The 17,083-nt window shown below is 44.3% G+C and overlaps 1 protein-coding gene across 10 annotated transcripts in view; it reads right to left on the reverse strand.

Moving 5' to 3' along the window:
- Positions 1-490: 490 nt before the first annotated feature.
- Positions 491-17,083, reverse strand: part of WNK2 (WNK lysine deficient protein kinase 2) — a 106,014-nt gene continuing 89,421 nt past the window's right edge. For 5 of the 10 annotated variants that reach the window (XM_052679106.1, XM_052679099.1, XM_052679100.1 and 2 more), the window contains 3 exons: positions 16,967-17,011; positions 15,285-15,538; positions 7,253-8,831 (listed from right to left, as the gene is read on the reverse strand). In XM_052679106.1, coding sequence (XP_052535066.1) covers positions 8,484-8,831; positions 15,285-15,538; positions 16,967-17,011 — 647 coding nt within the window. In that variant the 3' untranslated portion in view covers positions 7,253-8,483. Of the gene's footprint in view, positions 1,726-1,764; positions 8,832-15,284; positions 15,539-16,966; positions 17,012-17,083 lie in introns of those variants that run through there. The other 5 variants (XM_052679104.1, XM_052679102.1, XM_052679105.1 and 2 more) reach the window with 5 other exon arrangements.

A 17,083-nucleotide genomic window follows, 5' to 3' on the forward strand; every position in this document is an offset into this window, starting at 1 on the left:
GAGCACAGTGATGCTGCACTCGATGGCACAGTGCTCACCCCAGAGCAGTACACCAGGCTGTGGCACTGCCATCCCCACACAGAGCCATGGGATGGGGAGCACTCCATGCAGACTGGAGGGACCAGGAATGTGAAGGGAAGGAGCGGTGTGCAGCAGACCCCTGTGCGTCCCCTGCTCCAAAGGGAACGGAACCCTCCTGCGTCAGGAAAGCCGAGGGCAAGCAATACTTAACCAACAGCCATCAGCACCTGCCTAGCTCTGCTCTCAGCCAGGAGGTTATTTCCATTTCCTTAGACACAGGCAGGACAGGAGGCAACACAGAGAAACACAATGTTAGCACAGACATCTGTTTTTGCCACTGGGGCTTCAAATTTTGGATTTCCCAGGCATTTAACAGCACCTTGCTTTACGGTTCCTGAGCTCAGCTGTGCCAGCAGCACACCCAGACCCGGCTCACGGGCAGCCCAGAGCTGAAGTGGTAAGGAAATAGTGACCAGCGGCATCAAAATAAGATTTATTATTTAGAACTGAGAGCTGGAAGAGACAAACATGGCAGATAACAACAAAACAATATGCCAGGCTCCGGATGCGAGAAGGGATGATACGGAAAGGCTCGTGGGCAACTAGAAATTCATATTTCTCCAGTACCAGAAGCAGAGTGAACAGAACATGGGCTCTGACCCTGCTGAGGGGAAGCCACTGAACTCTGAGTGCACTGCAGTGGGTTGGAAGAGTTTGGGGCCAGAATGCAACAGCGAAAGCAGCACTCCTGCTCCTCGGGGACTGCACTAAAAGCCACTGCTCTACAAAAAAAAAAGTTGAGTAGTCCTTTGTAATAAATGATTACTCATGAGATTATTGCTACAAATGGCTCTGTACATCGCCCCAGCCCAGCAGACAGCTGAAGCCTATTGTGAGTGAATCAAGGAAAAGAAATCTCCCACCACCATAATTTTTGCTTGTTGAAGGCACTTGAAAGTCTTTTAAAAATTGCTCCAATTACTGACTCGTCTGCAGAAGGATTTCAGGCTTACATTTAAAATTAGAAGTGACTTGAGACCTGTATTTAACTGTGGCAAGAAAATGCGGCCAGTCTCAAAGAAAAAGAAAGAGCTAAAAAAAAAGGAAACGACAAGTACAAAGTTACTCTCTAGTGAAGTCTCTGCAGGTTTCTTTACTTGATTTAACCAGATTTTAAGTATTCTCTTTACAAAAGAACAGCTCTGACTGCGAGAAATTCAAATGGACTTGGAACTTATCTTTTTTTTTTTTAGTGGAACCTGAATACATGTGCCTAGCTTATTTTTTTGGATAATCTCTTAAATTACAATTAACTGCATGAAACAAAAAGCATTTGAAAGAATGCCTCCTCCTCCTCCTCCTCCCTCTTCTCCAGAAACTGCTCACAGGAACCTGGCTCACAACAGAAGGGAACGATTTGGAACAAAGTCCTTTTCCCCCAAAATAATTTTCCTTTATTTTTTTTTTTTTCTTTTTTTTTTTTGCATAACATTTTTGTATTTCCAACTATAAATAAAAAAGGAAAATGATTAGAAAGAAGTTACAAAATTGTGTAGAATGGACCAGAACGGCACAGAATTTCTCACACACGACAAATCATTTCCCATCTTCCTCTTCCTCCTCTTTAGCTGCAGCAGGACCTGGCGCTTGGCACCGGAGCTGCGGGGGCCACGTGTCAGTCGCTGGCGATCGCATTTTCAGAATCTAAAAGACAAAATGGCCACGTGAGATCACAGAGCGCAGCGTGCCGAAGGCGCTTCCACGAGAGCCAGTGCAGGCTCTGCACGAGAACAGAACCCGAAATCCTCAGAGGGCATCGCGTGTGTCGTACTGAGAACGTGGCAGCGTAAACGTTCCTAAAGCCCTTTGTCAGAGCCCAGAGCCTGCTGCAGCAGAACCAGAGCACCTCACCCATTCCTTCAGAGCAAGGCACCCCGCTGGGGGCAGGAGGCTACGCAGCGTCCGGGGCTCATGATGGACTTGGAAGGGGACGTACTGAGCACCAGGTGGGAGAAAGCAGCGGCTCAGGGCCAGCGCACGTCCTGCTGCTGTGCACCCACTGCACCGTGACATCACCAGCGTCCTTCACTCTACATCCCAGCAACACGCACACTGGTTATTGGGTCTGCAAGCACATACATTTTTATACAGCATAAAGCTTGCTAGATTCTTCCAGAAAAAAATGCAGTGAGTACTTCAGGGCAGAAGGGAATACATGGGACATGGGGGAAAGGATGCTGTGCAAACAGTCTGTGTTTGGCATAGCTCCTGGGGGATTCCCTGTTTTGGGCTTTGCTCTCATTAACTGCAGCCCCAGTTTTCTCCCTCCCATCTTTCTTGCTCTGCCTGTTCATAGAAAGAATTGCTTTAAAGGAAGCAAAGCTGTCTTGGTTGCCATCCTTCCACAAGCTTCTGCTCAACGTCGGTTCTGCACGTTCACCTGAAACCACCCCAGTTCTCAGCATTTGCCCACTAATAACAACTAGTATCGGGCACAGGAGAAATGAAATGAGCCAAAATTTATGATCTCCAGGTAACAGGGAAAAACCTTAAGATAGCAATGGGACATATCCCATACACATATGCAGCAGGTCAGCCATCAAGCCAGAATGACAGCGAGCTCTGCAGCTTCCTGCCTCTTGATAGAAACTCACAGATACTCAGCCCATGTCCCAGTGGACAACTTCTTAGCTTCTTATTCTGAAGGCAGCCTGAGCTTTTGGCCAAAAACGGAACTGCCCTCTCCACAGCACTAAAGGCATCACTGAATTCAATTACACACAACATTTTCTGTGTTGGAGAAAATGATGGGAAAAACTGCGCCTTGTGTCTTGTAGCTGCTGACCGGAGGGAAGGAAACAAACACTAAGAAACGTTGTTAGGTGTGCTATATCTGGTTTGATAAACAAAAAACTGAATGCTGAAGAAGTTTCTAACTTATTTACAAAGTAACTCAAAAATCCCCACCAAACTACAACACAGGAGTAAATACTTTTTATAGGCCTTCACAGGGAAAAGAAAGTTCTACCTTTTCCTTCTGCCTTGTAGGCAGGTTGTCAATGCGCAGCTGCAGCAGTGCGCTGAACGTATGCTGCGCATCCATTCGGGGCGCGACACTGAAGTGTAAACTGAGTGCTCCTTCCTCCACAGACTTCAAAAAAAAACCTCTACAAATAAGAATTCCATCCATTCACAAGAATTCCACCATTACAGCACATCCCTAATCACACCAGGCCTTATTTTGTACATGGCTTCTCCACACTTAGCAAGAAAAATCTAAAGTTTAGTAAGTCTATGTATATAAAAGTGAAGGCTTGAATTATGCACCCTCTAGACTTCTCATGGGGGAGTTACTTCAAGGGAGAAGCTTTACAGTCAAATACAGATCCAAGCATATGTAACAGCAATCCTGATAGCAGGCTATCACTTTGGATGGAGAAAAAATATAACAAAAGGGACTGCACACTTTACAACAAGAAGTTGCTGCCTTCTGGAATGAGCCTTCCAGATGAAATCAGTTACAGGTACTCTATTTAGTGACACAGCTAACATCAGCACCACAGTACATTCAAGTCCCTTTGAGCAAGAAATTCTTTCAAAATGCAAATTTGTAACCTGACAGCTCCTAAAATCTGTTTTATTACAGTGCACTTCTGCAACTTATCTGCATTAGTAACAGATCACAGAGCCAGGGCCGGCACAACGCCTTCCTGCTGCACACACAGGAAAAACAGACCTTAGGAAAAAGCAAGTCCTGCTCAGGCAAACCTCACCAGCTCGTCAGCCACAACACGGTCTGCATGTGCTCAACAGTTAGTTTCAGCAATATAGACAGGAAGATAATTGCATTTACCAGGCTCATTCAAGAGAAGCGCAGCAATCAGCACAGCAGTCAGCCTGCACAAATACCCAGCTGAATCTCAGCTCACATCTGCATTGGTACAGCTGCATAAGCAAAAGTCAACCCCATAGAAACACACGCACACAAAAAGAAAAAACGGACAAAAAATAACCCGTACTCGATTCAATAAATACCCATGTCAAGAGATCCCCTGTGATTATGTTTTTGCCATTTTATAAATTCAATCCTATAGCAACAGAGTCACCCATCTGTGACAATGGGACTCAACTTGTGATACTCTCTGATTCTGTGGCCTCTGCAGAGATCTCAGAGATTCAGCAGACACACCTCATCAGCAGCACCATCGTTTCCCACAAACATCACCACAAATCAGGGATTGAGAAGGGTGGGAGAGGAACCAGAACACAAAAAATTTCACGCAGGAATTAAACGGTCACAAACTACTGCATCTCCGAGCCAACACACATTACTGAAATTCAGGCGGGGGTCCTCGCAGCAATGCAGAAAACTAAGCAGGTTTTTGCAATGTTATCTAACTTCTGAGATGCCAACCTTGCTCAAAAGTCATGAAATCTTTGCCATTTTTCAGGCAGGACGAGGAAAGCAATGCTGAGGTCAAGTAATTTCAGAATGAAGACTTCTATTCAAAACTCTCCAGGGCTGACTTTCAAAGAATGAAGAAGGATGCATTTACCACTCAAGCAGTGCCCATATCAAACTCATGTTTATTGAACAAAGCCAACATAACACTCTGAACGCTAAGTCTATGGGGAAAATCTCACTGTTCTCTGAACTGAAAGCACTGCAATAGGACCACAAAAACACTTAAAGAGAAAAAGCAGCTACTGAAAAAGCCAAGTTAACCTCACGAATGACACAAAGGTATTAGTGACTTTCTTCCCCAAATATCAAATGGCAAAACCCGCATCTTGATTAAGAAGTTCGTTTCAGAAATACTGGCATTTAGCACTACTGCCTCTTTCCAAAGAGGAATCAATTTGCAGGAGCGCACAGACTGCCACGCTTGGCCGGACAACCAGCCCGTTCAGTTCAACAGCCTGTTTCTGATAACCATCAATGTCAAATATCTCAGAGGAAAATGAAAGAAGCTGTGCCAGACAGTGATGGAAGAGGGGTAGGTGTAAAGTAACACCTGAGTAATATTAACTCTAAGTTACAGAATGAGACCACGGTTACACAGGGCAAGTTTTCACATCAGCCGTTGAACACACGGGCCAGGGAGGCTGAGCCGGGGTGAACAACGAACCTTGAAGGGTGCAGGATCCCCTTCCATGCTGCCCTGCAATGATGCACTCTCGACATCAGACCAGTCGCACTCCCTTTCCTTACTACCAGGTGTGTGACTCAGCAGCAGGAAGTCCTCTTTCAATATCTTGTCCCTCCACCAAAGCTGTAGCACCAGCCCTGTGGTGCCTCCTGCTCCAAGCTAAGGCTGGATGACAGGGCTCAGCACAAGTTGGTTAAATCCAGCAAAATGCACAGATCACTGGGAGCCAGCCCTGCTGCCTGAGCAGCGCCGATGCCTGCTGTGCAAACACCTTTTGCTTTCCAAAGGCTTCGTATAAAGCACGGGCACACAGCTAACAGTCAAGTACTTGCCCACTGATCCTATTTAAGTGGACTTCTTAGGAACATAACTCAGTTTTTAAGAAACAAAAACTGTTTCTTAAAACACAAGACAGACATCCAATGACTAGCAGCTCCCTGGAGCAGGGCATTCTCTTTTTCCAAAGCTGCAGGCAAAGCACCTTTGCTCACATTTTTCTCAAAAAGTCGCCCAATTTGTTCCATCCCAAGTCATTTGCTTAATTGCTATCAAGGCCCAAAGCTCTCCTTTCAGCATGATCAGGGACAACAAAACATAGCTGGAAGTTCACAGCCTAAAGAACTGAAGCCAAGATGGCTACCACAAAATTCAAGTCATGAACACTGAAATGAAAGCATCAACCTCTGGCCCCACCGCCAGCTAAAAGCAGCCCACTTAGGAAAGCAGGCACTAAAAAGCTGAAAGCTTCATTTTAAAAGTGAAAGTGAACACGGTTAGCTCTGGACCAAACCTGGCACCAGGCAGCCCCACGAGCTCCCACAGCTTTGGCCATGCTTGGGAGGAAGTCTCTGATGACCAGCAGCACAGGGCTGGCACCTGACATGCAGGCAGCACCCACAGCAGAACTGCACGTCAGATGTGCAGAAGCACAGAAGCAGAAGTACCAGACCTCTCCCTGCACAGCCCTTCCTCATTTCTACTGCAGCCTACACCGACATCAGTGACTGCCAAGAGTGTGCAAGCAGCACAAACTTGTACTGGGGCCAAGTATCTTCGATGCCCTCCCTCACATTTAAATTATGCCAGGCTCATGCTAATGGGGCTTCCCTGGTACTGGCAGTGTGGGATGCGCATGGTCCAAACGCCTCATTTACCACCTACCCAACTGCAGTATTGCTGGCAGTGCGAATGAGATGCTAAAGATACCATCTCTTAAAATAACCCATTTAATGTTCTGGCCCGGCCTGCTTTGCAGCAGCGGAGCACCAGAAACGCTGCAGGAGCAGCGAGGTGCTGTGGGGTGGCACTACAGCTCTTCTGGAGCACCACTGCACGTCTACAGCTGCAAGAGATGGGACGCAGCCCTGGGCAGGCACCGAGGAGCAGTGGAGGCACGGCATCTAATCCTTCACACTGGAAAACAGGCGCAGTTACCTGGGAGAGCGGGGAATGGACACGCTTCTGTTTTCAGAAAAACACTGGGTTTTTCACACAGTTTTCAAGCACAAAATGTTTATTTTTTCTTCTTTTTAATCTATACAATTTCTTGGGGCTTTTAGTGCCGCTGACTCTGTCAGTGTACAAGGGATGGACTATACAACAGGCAATAGCGACAAACTGTAGGATTCAGTGCAAGCCGAAGGAAAACTGGTGTGAAAACATATTTTCCATGTTTGCTCATGAAGCATACAGACATGAATCTAAAAAACCCAAACAAATTAAAGATACATGTTACAGAGAACAGAAATCTCTTACTACAGTAAGTATTTTGCCCAGGCAGAAGACTCTGCATAATTGTCTATAAAACTCAATTCTAACTGAATTGATGGAATAATATATTCAAAGGGTACAAACAAAATAATTTAGACAGAATAATGCTCGAGGTACAATAGAACTATACAATTCACAGCTCGGCAGCACAAGACATCTCTGCCCGTCAGACAGTAAAGAATGTCATTGCAGTAGAGATACAGAGCAACGCGCCTTCAGATTTGGCCACTCGTTTGGCTCCCTGTGCCTGTAGGGATGGCCCTTAGTGCCGTCCATAGAAGTGGAACTTACCATCAGCAAATCAGTGTCAGTGGTTACCTTGTGCCTTTAGACTGAGAGGTGCAGATGCAGACTCTAAGCACAGTAAAAGAGGCAAAAAGCAACCCGCAAACAGGAGAGAGGTGTCCGTGCCGCCTACGGTGCAAACTTGATTTAAAAAAAAAAAAAGAAAAGAAAAAGGAAAAAAGATTCAAATGAAAGGTGGTGAGATTCCAAAGCTGAAGCATTCATTGCTCACAGAGGAAAAAAGAAAAATAATAGCTTCACATTTTTATTCCATTTCAATGTGAATTCTGTTAGCACTTGAGTGGCAAAGCACGTTCTTAGCGTCTGTTTTGGAACTGAAGGCAGAGCACATGTGTGTACTTACATGGCTCCGACAGCGACCTGCGGATGTGCTCCTGCAACCCAGATTTCCATCAGGCTTCTCACTTAGGAACACGCATAGATTTGTAATTTAACTAAATTATAAACGCCCGGCAGGGAAAGAAAATGTAATCCAATTGGCTACTGTGGTCTGGAAGAAAGCAGAACTCGTGCGTCCACTACAGCAGTGGCTGCAACCTGCAGCAGCTTTAGCAAAGGCTGTAAGGAATGGATTGCACTGCCCGAAGCTATTATCTGTTCTTATACACAGCTCACTAGGATCACTCTGTCAATGCTCCTATTTTCCAATGTGCATTTCACTACTCCTTGTACAAACACAATAAATTTCCATCAGTATCTCAAACAAACTTCACCTCACTTTTTTTTTTTTAAAGCCTCGGAAATGAAAATTCAACACATCAGTTAAAATTAAAGCATTTACAGCAGAATGAAACTGATGACTAGCTTCGACTGTAAACCTTCAGTATCTTTGCAAAGAAAAAGAACTTTACTCACAAGCAAATCATAAATAAAATACACCTTTCAAATATTTTTACATCTCTTTCCAGCTGGAACTGAAAAGCTGATATTCAAGGCACTGTACTCCTGCAGGTTAGTACAATTTCTAGTCATCGATTCAAGTACATCAACTTCAAGGCTTGCAAGTGTAAAACATCAGAACACAACATAATAAAGTGTCTTCAGCAATGACATATATGCAGATATTGCCGTAACAAACAAACGACCTGTTGCGAAACCCATCACAGTGATTGCTGGATGCGGTGTATGGCTGTGTAGGCTGGCAGGCCCGCTGCGGACCCGCGCCTCTCTGACACATATGGCATCTACAGATGGACACGAGGTCGCTATCACCGTCACCTATCAGAGCCCGCTGAGCTATGTCAGTCTCACACGTGGGCCGGGCGGGTCGGCCGCGGGCTGCTGCAGTGGCACAGGGTACATCTGCAAGCAAGCTTTGCCGAGAGCCGAGAAATGAGCAACGCTCTGCCCTCCTACCAGCCCTGGCCGTGCTGCCGGCCCCGACCACTGCACTCCGTAAAGCGGCGTAGGGAAAACTCCTCCGTACTGACAAAGAGGCATCGCATAGGGTGTTACTGTGCCAGAAGGGGTAGTACCTGGCATAGGCACTGGCATGGATGGCGAAACTCCAGGAGTTAGCGCAGACATGGGACAAGACACTGGAACAATGCACCTTTTCCCCAATCCTGTTCTGACTGAATTAACCTACAAAAAGAAAAATAAAAAAGCATGGCTATTAAGTGTCTATCTTCCCACCTGTGGGACGCAGGGGCGGCATGCACAGGAGGACAGCCCAGCTCTTGGCCTCCTCACACCTCTAACTTGTATTCTTTCTTGGAAATTAATAGCAAAGGTTGACACAGGGAAGGACGTCTCAGTATAATCTTACTGTTTAAGGAATCAGGAAACATTACTGAGCAGGTAAGAATGTAATGCCGCAGAATCCCTGGAAAAGCTTTAACGTGCAAAGTAATCCCCCTGTTGTCCCTCAGCGCTACTGCATCTTGTGTGCAGAAGTAAATAAATAAAGCCAAATGCAGAATGAAACCAAATCTCACTGTACTTCTTACAGCCCTTCAAACCTTTAGCACATTATTGCTGTAGAAAGCTGTTCATGCTGGGCCGTTCGCCCAAGCACAACCAAGGGCAGCAAAGAAGGGAAGACTTTGTGTAGAGGTTCACTACCCAGCACTGGGGCTGTGGGATCAAGTCAGGTAAACCAGAAGGACTCAGCAGGAGCTGACCCTGCCCAGGGGCTGCTGGAGCCAGTCCTGCTATTTTGCTGAGATTCAATTAGCATTCACTTCAATTACTCTGTTTTTGCATGCTAAGCTCAGAGAAAGAGCTCTGTCTTCCTAAACACGGGGATGGCAGGGGCACCCGAATTACACGCTTCATAATGCACAATGCCACCGAAACAATAATTATACAAAACGCTGCCTGGTCTCAATCTGGATGAGATTTACAGTACTTCTTTGCTTTTTAAACTTCACATAATTTGCAACTCCCTGCCATGGGTCTCATCAAGCCAGCACCTATTCACGACACAAGAAAAAACAATGCTCTCACTTTGGGAGTGTCCCATTAATACCAAAAATATTTCACATCAAACAATAGAATTAGCACGAAGGTGAAAATTAAGAGGAAATGAACATATGTATAGAAGTGAGTGGAATGCTTACTCTAGTCTCTGGTTTTAGTCTCTCAGTTCAAAATAGAAATGACAATGGCACTCTGATGCACTGCTCTGGGGTGCTCACCTGTGCTCCAGAGCAAATTTTACAAGCACACAAGCATCCAGTGCCTTCCACTGCTTTTCTAATTTCTGATCTGAAACGTGAATGCGATGGCAAACGTCAAAGTAAGAAATAGCTACTTTGGTACAATGAATTTAAAATCATTCATCCATAAAGATTCACCAAAACTAACAGCAGAGAGCAAAGACCAACAAACGGAGCGACTGAGGACGTGCACATTTACACAACATGACGACTTCTGATGGCTGTTCTTAGAACCACGCTTGGCATCCTCAGAGTGATGGTTTTCATCTTGCTAGATGGCTGTGAGTGAAGTGGCTGACCAAGAACGCCGGTAGAGGTACCGAGCTTATATAGGGAGTCTCTTCTAAAAGCAATGGGCTTATCAAGCAGCACTGAAAATGCAAGATGACGTTTTAGCATGTTTAAAACTTATACAACTGAAAAAAGCCTTCTTTTCAGATCTTTTCAAATGTTGAGTAATCTACTTCTTTACCCGATTTATGCTGCTTTACCGTTCCTTGCTCAGCTAATCAACTCAGGAAAGCAGCGGCTATATTTAAGGCCACGCATGTCAGTCAGGAATAAATGCCATCGTGTTGCAAACCCAAACGTTCCACATACACATTGAAACCTGTTTGTATGATGACAAAGGCATGTTCACAATGTAAGGTTGCACCCTCCACCTTGCGGCACACTTTGAACAAGCAAACCCATGCTGTGAGCAACAAAGACAGCCAGCTCGTGACTCCCCCTGTACTGCAGCCCCTTAAACAAACTCATTTTTCAAACCACAATCTTTGGATAACCAGCAAATCAACACCAACGGAGGCTGAAACCCTTCCTCCTGCACACAAAAATTGACTGGAATATTGAGATAAGCAAGCAGTGGTACAGTCCTCAAAACAGAACTGGATTGCCCAGCTGTAGCAAAGCCACAGAGGCTGCAAGGCACCTTGCTGACAAAATTTGTAATGAAGTTATCTTGGGAACTGAAAGCAAGGGGCACAAGATCTGAATCCCATACCAACTCAAAGAGCCCATGCTTAGAGCACGCTGAAAACAGATGTAAAAACAGCCTGCGCTCATACAGGACCAGTGGCTTCTGCTTGTTTGTTTTTAATCCTCTAGTTCTCCAGTTGGTTCTTATCCCTCCTTTTTCAGTGTACCAAAAGTTAAGAGGTGTTACTGAAGATTTGTGTTTCTGATCTTCAAGCTTCCAGAAAGCTGCTCTGACATTCAGAGGCAGCATTGATCAGCTTCAATCAAGCACAGATGCATATTTGTAGCATTCTTTCAACCCAACGGACGTGGAAGACACAGCCAAAGGTGTTAACAGTCCTGTTCCATTCTCACACCTGCAGCTATCTCCACAGCGCCCGCTTCCCAGGCAGGCAGCTCATTAAAATGAGGATGCACTAAACGCAAACAGATGTGCAGTGATTACTAATAGTGCCTACACCACCACACACGTCAGCAGCTGGCACGGACTGCCACAGATACAACATACAGATATCACAGACTCAGAGCATGTTTACAGCTTTTCTTTTGGTAATAATTTTTCTTTAATGTCCATGCAGTCGTGTAACAGTACAAAGGGACAAAACACGTTTGCTACACTCCTCGTCCCCAGTCATCTTCACACAACACCTGTAGCCACACAATATCCAGTGCTTTTTACACAGAAAGCAGCTCACAGTCCTAGATATGGTCCACAGATGGACCCTGTGGTGGGGACCACAATTACTTGTAAGAAAGGATCACTGCATAACGCCTTCAAGATGGATAAGCATGACGGAAATTGCTATTTTCAGGCAGATTGACTTAATTCTGCCTACTATCTCCTACTCCCCTTTCATATTACTGACAGTAAGAATCCATGCATATTTCCACATTTAAATAAAACCTCTGAAAAGGAACATTTCATTGCTCTAGCAATGAAACTGGAAGCCTCAAGGTTTCCCCACAAGCTTCTAATATGCATTAATGGAGATTTGCAGCCAAACAAATTGGCTTTTTTTTTTTTTCCCTGATGGAATTGTCGCTTTCACAGAAACAAAGCAGAATTTCAAGTCCACCTTTGCACCCAAATTATTGCTTCCTATACCTGTGACAATAGAATAAAACCCCTAAGTCTTTAGGCAGCTTATTGAATACCTAACTTCAAGATTTCTCTTCTGTGCTTTCAACCTTAAAAGCAGCCTTCATTTAATTTAAAAAGACATTGATAACACATTGTATTCACATACCAAGCAGATTTGCTGCTGCTGGCCAGAAGCATCTTACAATAATAGAATCCTTAGGGTTAAAAAAGATCTCTAAGATCATCAAAAGTCCAACTGTTAATCCATCACCAACACGTCCACTGAAAGGGCATCTTGAAAGGAGGTGGGGGGAAAATAAACACCTGTTTTCAGGGTGAAAGAGAAGACTTGAAATGAGCCAAACTAGCTTATATGTAAATAGCAATCTGCAGACAGCAAGAGAGTATTAAAATAATAATACCCTTAGCAATGATTTATTGCAATTTTATTTGTGGGAAAAAATGGACACAAAGAAGAGAGCCACCTGGTTTGATGTCTTTGTCATACCTTGTGTGGACTGCACCCCAGGAGGATGCTCACTGGCTGTGTGGAAGAGCTCAACAGCTCCTACTCCTGCCTAAAAACTCTTCAAGGAGACACTTTCCAAACCCATAACCTCCAAAGGAATTCAGAAGTGCCTACATTTCCAATTATTACAACGGGCCAATGTTAGCTTCTCTCACAACAAAATACTTGGTTGGACTATGAGACAGCTGGCCCTACCACTTTCCTGCTGGTTTGTTCCAGTGCTTCATCATTGGCTCTATCAAAGATAAAAAGAATGATAAGCATCACCATGCTTCCAATCTTTCTAGCTTTTATTTCCAACATAAAACCTTATTAAAATTTTCTCTGATGAGCTGGGAATCTGTTTAGTGCTCCTTAGTTCTTTTATTGCAAAGGTAATCTTGCATTTAATCAAAAAAGACAAGAAGATGGTCTTAACAGATGGTCTGAAGAAGTACAGCCTGAGCTTTATATGCTCCCTGTTAGAAAGCTGTTTTTTTTCAGTCCTTTGTGATTTCTTGAGTGCTTTTTGTCTAATACCATTTTGAAGTGTGGATTCCATACTGATTTATTGCAAGTACAACATCTCCCCATATAACTCCAAGAACTGGTGTCACTGGGTCACTCTCCTGGCTGCCCAGGCTAAGTATCCTCTCTGCTTCCTCCCTCTCCTCCTGGCTGTTTTTCCTCCCAGCATCATGAAGCATTATTCTTCCTTCACTTCAGATCCCCTTTAAGGTGAATCTGAAAAGGTACTCAACTTCTACAGCAGCCCTCACACAGCTTTAAAAGGCTCCTTCATCACATCTGTGGCCCTGCTTTCTGCTTCCTATGGCCCAGGAGGCTGGGTGGATGCAGCACAGTGGCAGCTCCTGCTCCCGGCACAGGGAACGCAATTCAGCAGTGCTGTTCAATATTGGAAGGCCTGAAGTAGCCCGCGGCATGCTGTGCCACTCCTGTGTCCAAAACACCCTAACAACAACCCTAAAACAGGAGCCATCCACATTTACATCTCTTCTGCAGCCCACATCCCCACTAGGACTGGTGCATGAAGTCACCTGCCACCAGCTGGCACAGAGCTCTCAGTCCCCAGCTATGAGTGTTCCAAGCAGCAAGTGACAATGTGAAGAACAGCAGGGAATCCCAACCTTTCTATCTTCTTAGTCAATGATCCAAGTTACTTCAGCCTTGGTAAATCCTTGGAACAGACATATTCTGAAAAGCCAACCCTCTAAAACCCAGCATGTTAAGACTGCACATGGCAGAAGGTAAAATTAATCTTAAATTGATGTTTACATCATTAAGATAAGAAGACTCCCCCACATCTCTTTTCCAGAGTTGTAAGCAGGCAGAGCACCCCCACCAGATCCTTCCAGCTACCACAGGAGCCTCACAGAAAAGACCACGAGATGTGAAAAGCACATCAAAGAGAGTAAGAGACAACAAAGGAACAGAGCTTGTGCCCTCACCATGGCTTCCCAGAGCATCTCCAGAAACCTTCTATTTGTGTTTACTGGCACCTTCATGACTTGTTTTCTGAGAACTAACAGGGTCTTGACGTCACTTCTACTCCAGAACACGTTTATGCTGTTTAAACCATCACTGTGGAAAGGGATTATTTACTCTCCAGCTTTTGTTCATTAATGGCCACTATGAATCGATACAAAACTGCTTAATAAGCTCACACAAGTGCTTTTCCCTGTGAAGTCAGTGATCGACAGAGACCAGCAGGTACAAAAACAGACACATCAGCAAGTTCCTGCTTCAGCAGGTCCCACCTGAACAGTGACTGAGCTGCCACTGCTGCATCCAAGCCTTCTGCCTCCTACATGCCAAAAAAGCAATGGCTTTCTACCCAGGTCCAGTTATCTTGTTTTTAAGGGATTACCACGGAGTCCTTCACTAGTTTTACTCTCGCAATTTCTTTGCCTTTAAAATTAATGTTTTCCTCTATTTGGCTCAATTTCCGCTCTTCCAAAAGAAAAAAGAATCCAGCAGAAATAATTAGTTGAGGAACCATCAGTCTGTGAGAATGAGAAAGGGATCTGGAAAACCAGACCAGGGTGGGAGAGAATTCTGAATTGGGATTCTGGCTGTGTCCTCAACACTGTCATGCAGTCACACAAACAAGCACTGAACGCTGACACAGACACAGACACACACCGTGGTACTGTTTGCCTGCTACGGAAAATAAGAGAGGACAAATGGGGCACCACTGAGTCTGGCTTCATTGCACTTCACTTCCACGGAATTCCTGAGATGGTATTTCCATGAGGCAAAGGGCCTTACAGATGCACAAGATTAGTACTGCACAGTGCAGGATATCAAGCAAGATTCAGAACAACACTGAGCAGTGCCCTGTCTTGGCGCAGTACCTGCAATGCTTGTGCTAAGATAAAAGCTTGCTGCCAACAGGCCACTAGGCCACTAGCCCAGGCACTGCCTGCCTGAGGAAGATTCATGTTAAACATCAAAAAGCAGAAAATGTTAGCAATAATAAAAACTTAAGTCAAAGAACGTACGGTTAGTGGTATTAAGTATTGCTGCATGTTACTGTTAATGAGCAGTTTGCAATTTAAAAATATATATTTTAAAGTATATATATTGCGGCCCGTATAGCTCCCAAAATTATTCCAAAAGACAATTTAAAAAAACCAACAAAACTGTTTTAGTACTTAATGAAAAGAGTTGGACATTTATACGAAGCAGCTATCTGAAGTAATTTAGTTTATGTCCTCCTCCAAATCTGAGTTCTGCAAAGGCTGTCAGACACATAGCAAAAGGAACGTTCTTCAAGGAGCGCCACTTACTCCACATGTCTCATTCTGTGTTTGCATGGGATTTGCCTTTGGCTCCATGTCCTGCCTTTTTTGGTTCTGCTTCAGTTGGTTTAAAGAAGGCTTTGCCTGTGCAGCTCCAACAGTTTTGCTTGTCCACTGGTCAACCAGCTTGTGAAGATCATCGGTGAACGTTCCCTTCTTGTTGTTACTGTTGTTGGCCTGAACCTGCAGAGTTGATTGCGGAAGGGGCTCGGGACACGTTACAAGACTGTTTGTAGAGGATCCTGGAAAATCACACACAAAGAAAGTTGACAATGGCGTCTCCATTTCACCACTTATCTGCTCACATAGCTTCCCACATACTGCAATTCAAACAGAGGCTTTCCTGACTTTGCCCTCCCCCTCCTTTCTACAGAACACCTTTGCTTAAAGAAATGGTCCAAGTCCACTGGTCCAAATGCGTTCAGATTATGTCTCATTGTGTTACCTGCCCAGAACTTCTCTCAACTGAAATTCACGACCAAGAGAGAAGGACTAGATGCACAGAGGCACCCCCAGTGCCACCGACACTGCCAGGCTTGCAAAGTCTCTCCGTAGAAGACTGCCATGGGTGTGTTACTTGCTGCAGCTTCATGTGTTTTAAAAATGTATTTTATTTGCATAAGTGTTCTGCCCTCCTGGAAAAATTTAATTAGCACACAGGTTAAGAGTAGAGTTGGCCTCAATGTCTCAAAGGCTCCAGGACCCACAGGCTCCCTCTGCCATCTTGACATTTTGGGAGAAAAAAACATTATGTGAAGAAGAAAAAGGAGAAAGGAGGCCATAAATGGGCATGTGAGTTTCTGACACAGAGATACAGAACTTCTGGGACAGATGAAGGCGGATGGGAAGAGCACTAACAGGAACTGAATTTTATAGGCTTGTATGTCACTAGGAAGAGATCTGTCCTATTTATCTGTTGGTAACTACAAGTCTGACACAGCAAGACCGGCAGCAAACTGGAAGAAAGGTTCTACAAACAGATTTACTTTATCTAAATATTTTAAATAAGACCATCTCTCCAAGCAAAAAGTTCATGGAACTGCAGTAAAATTGTTACAGAAGCAAACACAAATATTCAGTTTTCCATTTTCTGTTAATGAGCTACCAGTCAATGAAACTGAATAAACAAAGTATTCCTACGGTCATATAAAATACATTAATAGCCTTTAAACGATCATGCATTCAACCTGCAACACAACTTGTAAGTGAACACTGCTCATTTCCTTTTCCTTTTCTCGGGGGAAAGGGACCAGTGAGAAAATAAGTACTTGGACAGGAAAGCTCTTCAATTAGTGCTCAACATTTCATGCATCTCCACAGGAACAAGAGAGTTTTAAGCTATAAATTCCTCCAGCAAAAAATTGCAGTCATATAAAAGTGTGTATTTAAGGGAAACAAACACACACTCCAGTTTTCTGGCAGCATGCGTGCACAATCTCACACACAAAGACTACCACGACTGTCTTGCAGCATGCGTAGATCCCAAACATCACAGCGCATGCATTATTAGGAAAGTATCACAACGTAGATAGTCTAATTTCATACCAGTATAAGTGCATCAGCTCTACTCATTAAACAACTAGCTTTTAGTAAAAAGAAAAAAGAAAACTCAAAGAAAAAGCATCCCATGCCATGAAGGAAATACTGAGAAACAAAAATGGGATAGTTACTACTACTGTGATCTTTGCCTAGACATAGTCGTTTCAAGGTGGACCCTACAAGGTAAAACAATACAAGACATACAGAATTAGGTAAGACTGAACATAACAAATCTGACGGACAAGCTT

The sequence above is a fragment of the Tympanuchus pallidicinctus genome, unplaced genomic scaffold (genome assembly GCF_026119805.1).
Source record: "Tympanuchus pallidicinctus isolate F22 unplaced genomic scaffold, pur_lepc_1.0 scaffold17, whole genome shotgun sequence".
NCBI lineage: Eukaryota > Metazoa > Chordata > Aves > Galliformes > Phasianidae > Tympanuchus > Tympanuchus pallidicinctus.